This window comes from Trachymyrmex cornetzi, unplaced genomic scaffold (assembly GCF_001594075.2).
Source record: "Trachymyrmex cornetzi isolate Tcor2-1 unplaced genomic scaffold, Tcor1.1 scaffold4, whole genome shotgun sequence".
In the NCBI taxonomy this organism is placed as follows: Eukaryota; Metazoa; Arthropoda; class Insecta; order Hymenoptera; family Formicidae; genus Trachymyrmex; species Trachymyrmex cornetzi.
In genome coordinates this window covers 42,684-60,417 of record NW_017298743.1, presented here as the reverse complement: position 1 = coordinate 60,417, position 17,734 = coordinate 42,684, and the positions used below count along the sequence as shown (strand labels likewise).

Genomic DNA, 17,734 nt, shown 5'->3' with positions numbered 1-17,734 from the left:
ATCTAAACGTAATCTGTAATTAGCCTTATTTAAACTTTTATTTTAGACAAGCTATGTATCATTATATAATTTGTTTCGTTTTCTGAGGGGCGTCGTAGCAGCAGTTTTACTGGTGCCTCACCATTTGTGTACTTATTAAACTTGGCATACTATGAATGTAATTCTTCAAAAACACAATAAATTAAGTTAAAATTAAATTTTCTAATTTATGCTATCTTATTCAATAAATTAATTAAAGTTATAGAGAGTATCCTCTTTCATAAGATTATACATAGTTCAGTTATAGGTGTATCCTCTCTCGATAAAATCGCTCGTAGCAGACTCAGTTATAGGATCTCTAGCCGCGTCGAGATTTGAAATCCGCCAGCGGATGTTTCGGACGATGAAGAGTTATCAAAGATATGTACGGGAAAATGGCGACTAGACACGCCACGTTCGGAAATTTCCTGCCGATTTTGATAACATCGGTAAACGCATTAGATTTCTGCGACGATGCATGCCGGTCTTCGTCCGGTGCAGTTTTCCTTAACTCGCCCTTTGCAAAATGCGTGTTACCGTCAAGATACGTTAAATCATTATAAATTACGCCGTATATTAATAGCTATATTATTCTAAATACCTTCGTATATTGAAATAAGAAAATTATCCTGTTGCTATCGGATTCCTCATCGGCAAGTATACATGAAGTTTTTTTTTCTGCAAAAAATAATCAGTTAACTCTCTCGGAGTTTATTACACGGGATACGGTGATAATTTACATTAATGACACGCGTTAGATTTAAAGTGCGTCAAACGGTCAAGCAGATTGACGCACATGTACCGTCGCGATCGCAAGCCGGCCGGGGCCGTTAATTAAAAGTACCGCCACGTGTTTATCGCATTTACGAGCTCGCCTGGCTCTAAAGCTTCCGCTAATTCAAGTTGCTCTCGAACGCGGGGAGCGGAATGTTCGTTTCCATCTAATTATAAAGCAGCCGTATTGCACTCGTATCTCACTTGCGGTTAAAGGATGGGGAATTCCGCGCACGGCGGACGAGGCACGCGGCAAACGTGTACAGAACCTAGAGATCCGGCCTCAATACGTCTTGTTGACTCACTTAGCGCAACACGGCAAGTTCACTAACCGTATAGATCGTCACCTCCTGGCAGGAACTATTTAAAGTGCAGTGCGCGCGCTGCGCTCCGCAATTCTCCTCTCTCCTCTCCTTTTTCCTCCGCTCCGCTCCGCTCCGCTCCGCTCCTCTTCTCCGCGCATCGCCGGCGGCGGCAGCGGGCTGATATAAGATGCAACAGCTGCGATCGGATCGTACGGCGTGCGAACCGGCCGATGCGATGGTCCCTGTACCGAGCACACGCGCGACCATTGTGCTGTCTTATTACGGGTTGAATCTAACGAAAGCACCAAGGGGCGTTCTCTCGCCACCGCAAAATCATTATTCGCCGCGCCGATAGGTATTTCAAAAATCGCGCAAATCTTCGGCGACACGTTTCCAGTATGTGTGGTGCGCCTATTAGCAAACAAAATTATCGATAAAGTATATTATAGGGATAGTTAGTTTATGAAGAAATTATGACTTTAATTAAAAAAAACATAAAAAGCATAGAGATAGTAAGTGATAGAAATGTATAAAAAATGCTGACAATGAGATGAGATTTTGATCGCGGTTTTCTCGTGACTTTTTTTTAAATTCACACAAGTTTTCTTAACTGCGGGCGTGTATAATTTTAGAGCGAATATTTGCTGGCCATTTTTGTCGTTCATTTTTACGTTTTTTTTTTTATTTATAATGTCATATATATATATATATAAATTCTTAATAAATAATGAGAAGTTATATATTTGAAAAATATGTCCGATGCATGACATGAAGCTGTCGTGTAACTTGGAAAATGAAATACAGTATCTTCTGCAGTAATGCATGTTTATGTATTGTAGACATGCCCTTCGACAGCACATGCTGCGACACGCTGGTAAGAAGTACAAGTGTGGCCTTCCGGGTTGTCCAACGATTCTTCGTACTGCAACCGAGCTCAAGACCCATCGAAGGTTGGTCCATGACAACATTGAGAAGCAGTATTCATGTCCTGATTGCTCTTACGCCGCTAAAACGAAAACCCAATTGCGCAGGTAAGCGAGATATCGAATTCAAATTTATTGTTTACACTTTATTTTATCTGAGTTCTATTGGATAGATTGTATCGTAAGATTTAAAAGGCTGAAATAAATAAACAAAACTGAGTAAATGTTTTTGTAATTTACTTTATTTATGTCATTTTGTTGTATGTTATGTGTTTTACGACGTCATATTTTATACGAGAACTTTTTTTTTATTAAATATAAAGTATAATTTAAACGCTTGTTATGTTTTAAACAATGACGAAATAAATGGTAATGTGAATAATTTTATATTAATAAAATTAGTCATCTATTTTAAGCTTGTATATTACCGTTTATTTTGTCTTTCTTTTTATTGTTTTAATAATTGTATTTGATTATTTGAATTCCTTTGTAACGGGGAAGACTTTGTTAAGCTGAAACGCTTGTTTAATTTTATTAAACATACATATGTTTTATTAATTTGACATCTGTTTTTGCTCGGCCTTTTATTTTGGCCTTTCTAACTTTTATTATCTGTATTTTAAAATATCTGCCATTTTTTAAATTATATGTGTTATTAAACGTTTTTAAATGCGTGTAAAAGGATATAGATTTTTCCAAGGTAAAAAACGGACGACGCATCTCGATCAATTATAAATGGCCAAATATGCATTGAGAAAAAAGTTATGTGACTATAATTGCACAATAAAATATGGTTAGGAGCATCATTTTTACAGTTATTGCTGCTATGAGTCAGTAAAAAAAGTATACAGTTAGCGTCCAAAATGATTACTATAATCGTGCCAACTATGTTTTTTGGTATGTAGAACTACAAATATAATTGTGATTTATACTAACATTATAATAACTATAAAAATAGAGTTTCTAATCGTAATTATTTTTCTATGTAATCATTGTTATAAATATCAAACATTTTTCTTTCAGTGTGTGAAAATTATGAACATTAATGTAGTAGAGATGCACACGTGTGTAGTATTTTTATCGCCACGTGTCGAACGCAACGTCAGTGGTTGTAACGACTATTACGTCTAAATGTACGCTCCGCCCGCGATATACTTGAACTCGTTAGCGATCTCAACTGAAACGGGATAAGGTGAAGCGGCCATCGGGATGCAAGGGTCTTTTTAACAATTCAGTTCGCGTACGATCCACATGGCTTCGTCTCGTACAGGGGGCTGGCAGCACGACTTCTCGGACTGCCGATATTATTGACATTAATTTTAATCGAGGTCCCCGTCGAGAACGACGCATTCCTGTGCCATTAATCGCGCAGCTCACGGCTCGCGTATGTATGATCGATGCCTTCGAGGAAGCGGAGAATTAATTGCGAGGACGCAAGTACTCGCGTCGCGCGCCGCCTCGCATACGTAATTGCGAGGACGCGGACAGTGGAAAGAATCAATCTTCGCGGATTATTGATAGAGACAATGGGGAGGATATAATTTGAAGAGTAATTTATCGAAAATCCGATTACATCTCTGTGCGAAGCGGCGCATGGCCTCGATACGGCGGCAATTTTCGTACCGCCTTTTATCTCTACCTCCTAGATTTATTCTCCAGGTATTTTAAGGCTCGTACGACGGGATCTGTATCTGAATTAATTCGCGACTCAATGATTCATTCAGACACCAAGTATTTTTGTCCTATTCATTTTTACTATCTATCTATGCCGCATACATTCCATGTATACGCATGGAGGAATTTTTAAAAGAGTAAAATGCCGAGTAATTAAACAGAATAATTAAAATGAATATAAATGTCTCATAATTATAACGTCTTTATATTTAGCTTTCGCTCTAATCTCACCGAATCAAATTGATGCAAACGACGCAGCACTTAATTCTTAATACAAAAAACAAATTTATGATTCATTCATTCTTTTGTTATTGCGTTAGCTTTAAATTCAGAAGGGATTGTTTTTTTTTATTTTAGATAAATTACGACGATTACGTGATGTATTTTAATGTAAAAGCACAGTTTATCTCTGATTTTATAATTTTAAGAACATGTATATAATTCAGTGTCGAGGTTGTTTGATGAGGGGATACACACAATCTGAGTAGTAACGTTAGGATAATTTATATAACTGCTAACAATAAATTATTTTATTATAGTACGTTGTTCGGACACAGATTATGAAAATATTTGTCAGAAAGTAGGTACATACTTGTGCAGGCATTACTTCCTCGCATCGACACACTTCACTTAGCTGTGTAAACTGTCGTAAGGTATTACATGTATAATTATGCATATAATACTGTGGAGGTAGTATTAATTTATAGTATATATCTTTTATCAGTTAATATTTAATTTTTAGACACGTTATTAAACGTTAATAGTTTCCCACTGAAGATGACCACATCAAAGATCGAAACGTATAGTTATTGTAAAAATTTTTAATGTTTAATCTTTTAATTCTTAATTGATATATTTAACGTAATTATATATATTATTTCCGCAATAAGAAGTTTCCAGCGTTTGGCTCTTAATAGTCCTTATTTATTTTGAATATTTGTATTAATATATTAATATTGGGATGGCCAATAATTTCCCTCTGTTCTTTGGAAGGAGTACTGCAGTTAATATACATAGTAAACATTTTGCAAAAGATGATGTTTCAAAGGGCATTTCAAAAAACGATTGTGTCGCTCTTCTAGCAATGGTGCGGAATCGAGAGAGAGAGAGAGAGAAAGAGAAAGAGGTGTGTGCGTATTTAAATTAAGCCTTATTAAGGCTATTGTGGCGCGGGAAGTGCTCCTAATAAATTTCTCCTCGTTTGACACCGTGCTTTTTTTCTCCGCTCCACGAGAGTCGGCTCTCAAAGAAATACGAATGTTGCGGATAGGAGGAGAGGAGATCGAGAGAACGAACAAGAGGAAAAATAGCGCAGTGGCGAGAGAAAGATCGAGGTGGAGGACCGCGAAAGCGGAAGTTGCGTGCGGCAGCCGGTTAAGTGCGGGCAACCCGTTATGATCGTCCGCGCATGGCCGATGGTCGCCGCGATATTTCATCGCGAATTGAGTACTTACTACGTGAGTCGAACTCAACGCAGCCGCAGAGTGTCGCGCGGACTCTCCTCCACCGACGCGACGCTCCTCTTCCGCGTACGTCCACTCATATCGGTTCTCCACTTCCCCCTTCTCTCTCTCTCTCTCTCTCTCTCTCTCTCTCTCTCTCTCTCGCCCTCTCTCTCTCCTTTCTCCCTTTCTCACCCCGTTCCTCCCTGTCGCCCATGAGCCCAGCGGAGTAAATCACGCAGGATTTTAATTAAACGTGTCACGCATCTCGAACCTGATATACACGTAGCCGCGGCCAACGGCTCCCTCGTAATATCGCGCACGCATATCGCATCGTTCATAATCACCGGGCCGCGACTGCGACGATGAACTTCGCGAAGCACAGAGGAGGAGGAGGAGATGAAGGAGAGAACGAGTAGAGGACACACTTCTGATACGATCTCTGTCCCTCTTTAACAACGAAAAAATATATATTTCTGCATGCTGTCGCGCCCTGGATACGTAAGATATTTTACAGATGTCCAGAGGAGACAGAGTGAGGGAACGCGCGAGACTTGCAAAACGTTAACAAAGACTTAATAATTATAAAAGACATAATAAATAAATTAATGCGATCCTATTATGTTTAATACGTTTTATGTTCATTTCTATCAATGTATATGTAGAAATCTCGGTTTAATTTATCCTTTTTCTATTGCTCAGAACTAGACAAAAATAAAAATAAGTGAAAAATAAAAGATGGAAGTTAATCTACATTGATAGAAATAGACATAGATAAAGTATTTCATCTTCATTTTCTATCCTCCGTGCTAGAATTGAACTCGAATATGTCATGCAAGAACTTTAATTATTGACATTCCGTTACTTTCTTTTATCATGCTACGAAACTCTCTTGCATGCTTGAGAAAATCGATATCGCGCTACAGGGGATATACATAGATCATAAATCACTATTATGCGCTCAATTAGTCGTTAGTTACAATCGTTGATTTTAAAGCATGGCTGACAGATTTGCTGTTATAAATCGGCTGATCGCATGCGATGTTGATAATATTTCCGCTACTGGAAATATTGCAGAAGATATTACTTCTGCCTCCTTGTTGCACGCCTGGCTGTCCTCTCGATGACAAACTCGTACTTACTCCTCTTCGCGGCTATCGCGGTAACGACTACTTTATGTATGACACCGGTATGATGTCCCGGCAGATATATTTCCGAGATTAGATACTCGGTATCGACTTCACTTCGGCGTAGAAAGTTTATCTGGCGTTAATAGCTGCGTTGACCGGTATTAGCACTCGGGCGTTAATCAGACTTTCATAAAACGCTTCGATTGGCCCTAATAAATTTTGCGTCCGCTCATTCCAATGGGAATTTTCATTTAATGGCAATAATCGTGCATATCGAATACGTAAATCCGTATCATTATGTTTTAATTGCGTGCGTCACTGATTCAACATCGAAAGGATCTAATTAACAGAAGGAAAGCGTATAACGTGGATCGCTTCCATGAGAATCGCTCGGGTTCACCAGAAGATTTTACGATTACCGATTACTGCTGACATTGCTTCGTTTTTAAGTGATTGTATTTATTCTCCCCATATAGGCATAGAATACGGCACGAAGATTCCGCGAACACCGAGAAGATTCAAATCCATTCCTGCACTTATAAAGGCTGCAATTTTAAGACGAAACTCGGTTCGAATCTACGGAGACACGTGCGACTGCATACAGGTGTCAAGCCGTACAAGTGTCGACATTGTCCCTATGCCAGTAATACTTTGGTAAGTTATTATTATCGCCGAATACAACTATTTTTTATATAACAAAAAATTATAAAGGACCCTCGAAATTTTAACAATAAAGGACAGATTAATAGATGACTTAGGCCCAGTTTCACAACTCACGGTTAACTCTTAACCGAGGTTCAACTTAGTTCTCATCTTTTTCCAATTCTAGAATTGAAAAGAGATAATGAATAAGTTGAACCTCGATTAACCCTTACCGTACTAATATGGGTAACTAGTGACCGAACAATTTCTGTTCGTGCAAGTTTCTTTGAATCTTTGGATAATTATAAATTATACTACACATTTTATTATTTTCCAAAATAAAGAGTCAATATTTATTCTAGAAAGTTGAAAGTATGTTGGTGAATTTTTAGAGATTTTTGAAATTATTTTGAAGAGGTGAAAAAACTTAGAGATTTGAAGTGACCCTTGATGAGGCACCAAATTGTAGATGTTACGGTAAGGGTTAAGAGTTAACCGTCAGTTGTAAAACTGGGCCTTAAAGGGTAATATATGATTTTCTGATGGATATAACTAATTGAAAGTAAATATATTCTTTCCTAAAAATTCTTTGTACACTATTACTCTTCGTTTTTTAATCTGTAATTTATTTTCTGTGTTATTGATGTAAGTTAAACCATTGAGCGAACAGAGAAGTACAAGCTCTATCTCTCATTTAGATTTATCTTAACTCAAGATCAGCTTATTTGATGGCATTATTTAAAAAAAATGAAGATCACGAAACGCATATTATGTACAGCTAAAACCAGTAGCACCGCGCGTTATGTGCGTTACGTGCGTGCATTTGTGTTCGAAGGACCTACCGCACGCACACGCGTTCTCGCAACACGATCGTCATCGGGGTTCAAAGTCTTCGCTCGCCTTCACGTCGCGGTGGCGGCTCTCTCCCCGGTTGACTCGCACCCCGCGATCCCGACGCGGTCCAATTTTTGTCCTGCCGGTGCCGGGCTCCGTGGCGTAAATTAAGCAGAGTACAACCTTAACGTTTGGACTGCGCCGCCGCCTCTGCCGTCGCGCCGGCGAGGCGCGATAAGATAACGAGTTAATTGTGCCCACTGGATGCCCACACGCACGCACGGCCCAGTCATACCGCGCGGCCGGTATGCTAATGCCCTTTGATGCTTCAGTCGGGATGCGACTCGCATACGAGGTCTCCGTGTCTCTTTGATATAGCGACATAAACTCATTCCAGTGGTTCTCATTCGCGTTGGATCGCGTTCGCGAACGCATCGATCGGTTTATTCGTCCTCGATCTGAAATGACGGAGTCTTACATGTTGATGCATTTCTAATTGTAAGTGGAAACCGAAGAATTAAAAATAAATTTTCTGTTTTTTTTTTTCGATGTTAATCGATAATCCTTTTTAAAAAGAATATTAAATTATCGTGAGGTAATTCCAGGATTTAATGTTCGACAACTACATATATTTGTCGTCGGATACTCAGCGATATCTGACTGTTTGGCGCTAATCCGTAATCTACCTTCTGATGACTACATATTGATATTAAGGCCTAATCAGCGAAGGTTTATGTTAAATTAATTTTTTGGACATTTTACTTTTATGATTATACTTACTTATGTGAGTCTATTTTAGTCATCATATTTATGTACAATTTAGTTTAGAACTTTGAAAATGACCCGAAGGTGGTCGAAACGTCAGTTTTAGGTAGACATATATTTTAATTTTGTTTTATTTTTATGTTTAATGTCAACGTTATTATATGTACATTAAAATTTGTTTGTGTTGGCTCGTTGCTATTCTTATTTTAATTTCTTCTATTTAATACTAAATTAGTTGATTAAAAAAAACCTCTTTTTTTGCAGTACTTTACATTTTTTATATTAGCATTATTATATTTTATAATTTTAATTATTAAATTTTTAAATCTTTCATAACGAAAAAAAAAATTGATTTGAAATTAAGAGGAACTGGTTATTTCAAATATAAGTCAACGTATGATATACGAAAACTTTTTGTAATTTATTTTATTCTTGGTTCCAAAATAAAACGTTTTGGGGATCATTTTTTAACTTCTAACCTAAGATTATAAAGTTATTTTCGCAAAGCCATTTGTATTAAAAAAGATTCATTGTTAATAAATTACTCTAATCAATATTTATTATCCATAAATAAGCCTTCTTATAAAAATTTTCCTTGTACGATTAGTTCTACATTTACTGTGTATACTGGATTAATTTCGTGGTACTATATCTACGGGATTGTCGTCATCTAATTAGCCACTTTAAAGCATCGATAAATGGCCGACGACATTCGCGCGACAAATGATAAAAGGACGTAATCCGTTGAAAATAATGTATCCCGATTGCAAGTAGTATCGAGTCTGGCGATAGCTATTTGCACGATACTTTAATAAGAGACACGTGCGAATAGCGCACTTATTACGAGGAAATTCTCCCACATAGAGGATCGCGAAACTCACCTTGCATTGATGAGATTACGCGTTTTTATTTCTCTTCCTTCTCGCTTCCCTCGTCGTTATGATTTACCTCGGTTAGCCTCTTTTTGTCGACCAACGCTTCTGCCTTCGCTTCGAAACATCCCTCTAACCCCCGCCATCGACTCGCTACCGGCGGCACTTGGAAAACTTTCGTCGAGGGTGGTAAGTTTCTTCAAGCCGATACCAGTTAACATCGAATCCGACACTTACATCCTGCTTTCCACATCGGTCGCTGAGAGTTGTCGAAAAGTCACATGTTTTATTTCATCATGATGGACTATGATCTACGATGAATATTAAAGTAATAAGTCGAATCTCTCACAATAAGAATTAAAAATAATTTTATTATTTGTGAATTAATATGATGTAGATTTGAAAGAGAGAGAGAGAGAGAGAATGTAAAGATTTCGAATTATAAACGATGTAATTGTGTTTATTTGTGACATATGTATTTATATTAATTTTTGTTTCATGAATTAACTTATTACGTATTCCTGTTTTAATCGTTTACATGGTAAATACGACGTATTTTTTTTAAGTTCAATTAATCTAATTTATTCGAATCTGCTTGAATATATACAATTTGTCACATAAGCTCTAATAAAATTAAACCTTTTTACGATTCGATATCTTGCGTTACCACACGTATATTTTCCTTGCTTGCCTTTCCAAAGTGTACAGAGACTGGGTTAGTAGACTGTATAGGGGTAGGTACACTAACCGAGTCTACGTTAAAAACAAAACACTCGATGCGCGTGTAAACGTATCTAAACATGCAGTAGAGATTGCCGCTCAATCTCCTTAGACTGCATGCGTTCTCGAAAATACTATTCTAATACTTTCGAGTATCATTTTATCTTTGTTTAACATTCGGTAAACAACAAGGACAAAATGATACTCAGAAGTACTCAGATAGTGTTTTTCAACGCAGCCCGTGATATCTCGATGCAGATGATATCTCTGCCAAAAGTTGTGACACATTTTCAAAAAATCGTACACATAAATATTTTTATACTTGAACTTTTTGTTTTAGAATTATAATTAGTCATGTTTCTTTTTATCTTATAGAAAACTAATATCGGTGATAGAGAGAGAGAGAGAGAGAGTGTAAAAAATACGAAAAGTTTAAAGTATTCGCATGGCTTGCAGATGTATCAAATACTGCAAAAAGTTTTAGAGAGATACAGAAAATTAACTCTCTCGTTAGACAATTTATTTTGAGCAGAATTAGAAACTTGTTTATTGTTTATCACTCGATAAATTCTGGCTTTAATACGTGGTGGTGGAAATGTTAGAACTTCAGATATTCAACTTCAGGCTCTTTGCCAAGTGTAATATATTAGAGAACAGAATACGTTTCTTCTAATATCCTCTTACTTCTAACATCTTTCTCTAACATCTTGCTGCTTCTATGAGTACCCTGAAAATTATTAGGCTCGTAAAATCACCATCCACTCTCGACGACGATCGTAAATACACGCCGTACGTCCTTCCATCTCAGGCGGTCTACGATAGTGCAGTTTCTCGATACATTCGAGGAGAAAGAGAAATTAAATTCGTAACAATTTCGAATCAATCGGCCCAACGAAATCGGCCTCGTGTTAGATTTGCGTGACAACGCGCGTCCAGCTCCACCGATCCGCGCGACCGCCCACGGCGGTGTGAACGAGGCTTAATCTGCACGCCCGTCACGGAGCGGTGCCCGCGGAAAGATTTACTTATGGGAAATTAAATTTGATGTTGCCGCGCGTTGCCATCAGCGGCTCGTATAAGCCCGCCTGGTAGGAAGATGTTTACGACTACGGCCGGCTACTTAGCCCGGAGAGGGTAAAGCGCCTTTAAACGCGCCAACGGCGTAGCCAATGAACGGCGTCCGGTTTTGCGGCGAGTGCCGATTCCTCGCACACCAGTAAGGAATATATCCACAGTGCGTATCCAGATGCATCCAACAAATGCGAACTCGATTCGAGACTCGACTTGGCGCGAGGCCCTCGTTCGATCATGGTAAAAGATTCTTTTGCGTGTACGTGCGCGCGCGTGCGTAAGCTTCGAGCTCGAATCGGCTCGAATGAAATTTTAATAGCGACGCCCGAACAGCAGGTAGACTCGTTCGGTCGAGCTCGATGAGAATCAGAGAGCTGCGTAAACGATCGAACAACGTTCTCGTAAAACGTGCTCGATTCGTTTAATAAAAGCCGTTAAACTATATGGGAATATCGATTATTGATCGGCTATTAATTACGCGATCGCTAAAAACTAAAAACAGCGAGATTTTTACCGATTGTCAGCAGTCTCCGTTACGGGACATCTAGTCTACTTAATTCCCAAGTAGCACACAGCGGTTACAAAGCGTTAAGAAGGTGCTAAAGAAGCTCATATAAGCGCTTATTTTTAGCACTTTGTAAGTGCTGTGCTACTTGGATTGATCTAATTAATTGTTTTTGATTTTTTAATTGTAGATCTGATTAGTAGTTTTTGTTTAAATTGTGGAATTTTTGTGTTCGTAGGAAAATCTCCGGAAGCACATACTATCGACGAATTTACATCCTGGTAAAACGATTTATGAATGCGAATTTTGCAAAAAGGAGAAAGAAAAAGAGATGGATCCATTCTGCACAAATTTTGCCAAAGAACTTCGTGCTCATCTGCTGGAAGCTCACATTGAAGACTTTCCTACACCAAATGATGCGAACAACTATACGAATAACATTTTTAGACCAAATTAATAAAAAAAAAAAGCGAGGAAGAGATGTTTACTTACTTTTTATGACTTTGTTAAATCAGTAATTTATATATAATGTACTGACTTAATATATTAACGTCACATATCTAATTGTAAACTTTCCTTGTGATTATAAATATACTTTCCTTATTAACTAGAATTCTTTTTTTGCCTGTAAAGAATGTATGAGTCTTGAGGAATGATGATCCTGGGACATTTTTCTAATTTTTGTTATGATTTGGAATAATTTTATGTTTCATAATCTTATTTTTTAGTTTTTATCCTAAGCCAATAACGCGCAACCTTATTTAAGGATTATTTTCAGGGGACCATTTTTAGGTAAGTTTTTCAGGCCGCATATATTTATTTTACTTGTAACAAATAGAAAATGACTTATATATATTATCTTTGATTATGAACCGGCGGGCCGAAAAAATTCACAGATGGCCTGCAAGTTGCAATTTTTCATATAATTGTAAAACTTCTCCTAAAACTAATAATAAAAAAACCTTAGTAGGTTCCAAGAATCTATGTACCTTTACCATCACCAAAAATGTGTGTTTTTATTACGAGTTAAATAATCTTATTTTGCATAAAAGGAAAAGATCGCGATACTCCATAAAAATTCTTTAACTTCGTTGCGATACTATAAAAATAATACGTATGATTCTCTTTTAACGTTGATCATTATCAGGAGATAACTCAAAAGAGATATGTTAATATACCTGGGTATCTTCTAAATAGACATCGACGCATCGTATAGTTTACGTCTTGGTTTTCTAATACGTCGGGATTTCTCGGAAAAAATGAGCACCGTCCTTCGCGGCCGCGTGAGCCGGCAGAATTGTACCAAGCCAGGAAGTAGTTAAAGTGATGTACGGTCATGTGGCACGGTATGTAACTCGGACACGTATAGGATCGGATCTTTATGCTCGGCACACGACATTATGTCGTGCGGGACATTACGAGAGGATCCCGCTGCCGTCCACCTGCGTGGTGCAGCACGCGCGTACTTCTATTGGGGGTGTGAACGCGCATTTACAATGGCCAGCACAAGAATTTGAAGACAGTTGCACGATCCGACTTGTGAGTCTTACGCAAGTGTCGGCCAATCGTTGTGTCGTTTATGGAAAATTTTTAGCAATGTATGTAACCGTTCATTAAGAAGTGAATAAGAATTTTGCTGGATCTGAAAATAATTTTGTTGGACGTACAAAATCATTTTATTGAAGGCTCAAAAATGAGCAAAAAATTTGGATATTCTTATAGCATCCGATCTTATAACAACACAATTATAATTATTTTCCAGCTCGGTTGTCGCGATTGTAGAGACAATATAAGTAACGATATAAGTGAATACATCAGTTTTTGCATTCCACATTTAATTCTTGCGACTGGTTACCTGGATGTTTTCGTCGAAACAGGTTCGCGCAAGTTCATTCCGAGAAAAATCTATTTTGGTCGTGATCGACCATCATCTCGCTATCAAGAGGACACATTCCCGATGAGACGCCAACGAACGTTGAGAGCGTCTCGAGAAATGATGGCGATCTGAAAGACGTAGTGGACCACCTCGTAGATCGTCCTACAAGACGTGCGTTTTTCGTCTTTCGGGGGTCGTTGATTGTGAGAAATGCATCGCGCTGCCGCGTGAGATAGGTGTCGTAAAGTATGCGACCCTCTCGAGCAATCCCGGAGACGAGAGGAGACGCGGTGGCGAACGAGCGGGAGGACCGACCACGAGCATCGTGAGCGCGAAGGATAATTTATTGACTAATTAACGAGGATGTCCTTCATTACGGGTCGGTCGGCAGTCGTGGTCGCTTGCTCTCGCTCGGAACCGGCATTATTTGGCGCCCGAATATTTACGACCGCGTCCTCCTTCTGGACCGGCCCGATACTGCCCGCGAGCGAGCGAGAGAGACGCGCAGGAGCGCGCGGACCCATAACGATGCGTCCTGATCTTACGGCGATTCGGGGATCCGGAATTTCCTCCGTAACACCCGCCTAAGAGGATCCAGTGGTAGGTATATCGACACGATCCTGAGACTCGCGGGCGTTACTTGGCGTTGGCGGACAAAGGGTCATGATTAAATCCTAAGGAGGCTGCTCTCGCGCTGCCGGTTCCTTCACTGCCAAAAGGAGATTGTTAAGGTTGTCCGGTTTAATGAAAGCCGAAGAGGCTGAGTACGTCCTATCTCTAGAAAGATTTATGCGTCAATTGAAGGGAAAAACGAGCGTTCGATTCTTTGTACAAGAATTTTTTTTATAAATTCGCTGTCAGTGCGAAAGTCGAAAAAATAGCCTAACGGATATATACGTTTAACGAATAATAATATATGACATAATAAACATATCAAATAAACTGCATTTTTTTCGTCACAAGCTAAATAAACTTTTAAGCAATCATGAATATATGATTTATATGTCAGACTCATAAATATTAAATTTATTAATGATATATGTGTCTTAAGGTTTTAAAAAGAGAAGTGAAATCTTTTTTAGGAAATACTAAAAAGCTATTTAAAATATCTAGATTTCTTTGAAAGGCAGAGATACATCTTTCCGATAAAAAAAGCTATCTTGTTTAAAATTAATATACATTACAATAATCAAAAAGTACAAAGTCAAGTACAAGATTACGTAATAGGAATTTTAAAAGATGTGTCATCGTGATTAACTCGAAGAAAGAAGGCAATTTGCGGATTGCTCGTCCTTCCAGGGTCTTTATGGAACTACGTCACAGGGAGTGGAGAAACCGATATGTAGAAAGAAGAAGTTAACGTGAAATTAACGCGGGCTGCGAAGTGCTAAGAAGTCTTGCGACAGGACGGTTAGGTATACTGCTTAATGAAGATATAACGTGCCGGCTCCCCGTGGGGTTGGTAGAACGTCGCTGGCACTGGGATGCCCCTCGTTTTCATTTCCCGACGTGTCCTCGTCGCGTTACTGCAGCCCCTTCGCAGCCTCAGGTTACGCCGGGACATGCTCATCCTCTTTACGATCCACGCCAGCGTCGCGGCTCGCGAAATTTCACGGACTTTATTCCCTCAATTACACTTGGAAAGTTATATCGATGGGATAGGAGCGGCGCATTCACAATAGCGCTCATCCGTGCACTCGCGCGCACGATAGTTAAACCCCCGTCATTCTCGTCCCTGCTGTGATCATAAAAATTCATTCCTTTTTCTTTCGTTGTTGAATTTTTTACGAGAACATGCGAAGTCGAATGATATTACATTTTATTCGTGACGTGTATCATTAATCTTAACAAAGTATTTGATTTAGGGACTAAAAAAAGCACAATAATATTAAGTCAAAGCAGCGAGTCGTGATTAAAAAAAAAAAACAAAAAAATGTTATACCGTGCAATTAAATATAAAGTAGTTAATGTAATTATTATGCAAGATGGAATCATCCTAGTTATATTTTAACATGAAAATAATTAATGTTAATAAAAGAACGTTAATAAATTAGCAATGCGAGTTAAAGGATGATAATAAATATGCTTTACTTGGAAAAAGACTGCCTAACGCAAAAGAGCGATCCAATCTGCATGGACAAATTAAACGATTCGCTTCCACTATACGATCTCGTCAAGCGTTCGAAGATACATAGGTACGCGCGTAGAAGTCGCTTATATCATGGGTACAACGAGCGCGTTATTTCAATAACGAGCGCGCTTCCTACATGAACACCTGTGTCACACACCTCGACACGTCCCTTGTATCTTATCTAGAAAAACCACTATAAATTACAAGCGCGAGTTCGATTCCGTAGGTAGCGCAGTTAATCACCGGGTGATTGATCGCGCCACGGTTTTATCCAGATGAATCCACGCAATACCTTCTACCGCGGCGAAGCCCTCGCACATGGTACGATTCTTCCGCGATCTTCCGCGCATCTTTTTTTATTTCCTTCGATCCTCTCTCACCCCTGTCGCCCGTTTTCCCCGCAAGACACACGGAAAGGCGAATACAAAGTGCGGAGCCTTATCGATACTCGTTGAACCCCCCTTCCCCCCCTCATCTCCGCGAGAATTCCACCGGAGAATTCCGTGGTCGCGGGTCCAGGGCGATACATCTTGCGCGGATGCGGCCTCGCGTGTCTACACGCGGCGAGACCGATGTCGCTTCGCGAGACAGCGGGTGTCGGCCCGCGCCGAAATGCCGTCTTAATTATCAGCATGCTGTTATTTATACCGCGACGCTCGACCGATGACGCGCCGCCGGTCCTAAGAGCAGAGCATCCGATACACGCGACATCCTCCATTCGCCCGCGGTGCGGGACCGGACTCACCCACCAGCCACCAGTCAGCCGGCCGCTGATGATGAACGCACCAGTTTCCGAGCTCTCCCCGGAGCGCCGACGTTCCGCGATAGTTAATGAAGTCCTTCCGAGAGGGACTTTGAAAATTATCGTCCGACGTTTGGAGATTGAGAGGCGAAGACGCGACGTACGTCGCTGCTGATAATACGTTTGTCCGAAACGTAGGAAGGACACGCAGAAGCGTCTCTCTTTAATCTCAAAGAGAGTCGATAAATTTATAGATCGATTAAACGTAATACTTAACATTTTAGGTTTAGAAGGACAGATGAATCACGGTTGCACGATGATTCTGTTATTGATTGAACTTAATTAATATTATAATATATATATATTTAACATTATTATTATATATTGTATATTAATGTGTTTACATATCTGAACATTTACTTTACAACACTTAAATGTAAGGCGATAATTGAATACGACTTTGAACTAAGCCAAAGGAAGGAATCCGGTTAATTAGAGAGAGAAGGAGGGATATATTAATTCCTTCAATCTAGTGCATGTAGCTGGCTAGAAATCGACAGACTCGACCAACGCGGATCTCGGCCAATTAATATTGCATCATTTGTATCCTGTATAGCAATACGTACCCATCGGTTTGTAACGCCAATAATAATCCGTCTTGCCGCTAAACAAACGTAAAATAAATGTTCATGCTTTCGTATTGCGGTTTGTACAATTATAAGCGACGATATTAATTATCTCGGCGTCAAAAATATCGATGTCTACTTCCCTCAGACGGGATTACACAGGCATCCTAGAATCCAGTTAATTAAACGCACACTATGCACGTCCTCCAAAGTCATTTATCGAATCAAATGACGTGGAGATATTCAGATCCGCGCAAACATAACGATTACCGTCGGTATCGTTCGTACATCGCGCGGCAAATTAATTATAAAAGATTTTTCTTTGATTCTCCGATCGGATTCAGATATCAAAATGAACGACGCATCGTTGAACGAATCGTTTCTTAAGTATCGCGCTTATCTCTACGGTCATATAATACATATTATCTTCCACAAAAATTGAGATATGATGCTATATATATATATATATATGTACATATATATACCAGCTTTTAATAATCCCGCAGTTACGAGTCGAAGTGGCAATCATTTGCCGGAGTTAGTGATTGGCTCATATCGAGACTGGGGCGAATGCGCATTGATTCAGTCGCATCTTTAATGTTGCGACTCAAGAGGACACGAGAGACGCAAAGAGAGGAATCCTCCGCAACAGAGCGGTAGGAGAGAGAGAGGGGGGGGGGGGGG

General features: G+C 39.3%; 1 protein-coding gene across 1 annotated transcript in view; it reads left to right on the top strand.

The window, feature by feature from the left end:
• The window catches only part of LOC108764182 (zinc finger protein 658B), a 35,417-nt gene extending 23,274 nt beyond the window's left edge, over positions 1 to 12,143 (top strand). The window contains exons 6-8 of the mRNA XM_018512277.1: positions 1,937 to 2,128; positions 6,743 to 6,920; positions 11,914 to 12,143. Coding sequence (XP_018367779.1) covers positions 1,937 to 2,128; positions 6,743 to 6,920; positions 11,914 to 12,132 — 589 coding nt within the window. The 3' untranslated portion in view covers positions 12,133 to 12,143. The remainder of the gene's footprint in view (positions 1 to 1,936; positions 2,129 to 6,742; positions 6,921 to 11,913) is intronic.
• The last annotated feature ends 5,591 nt before the right edge of the window (positions 12,144 to 17,734 follow it).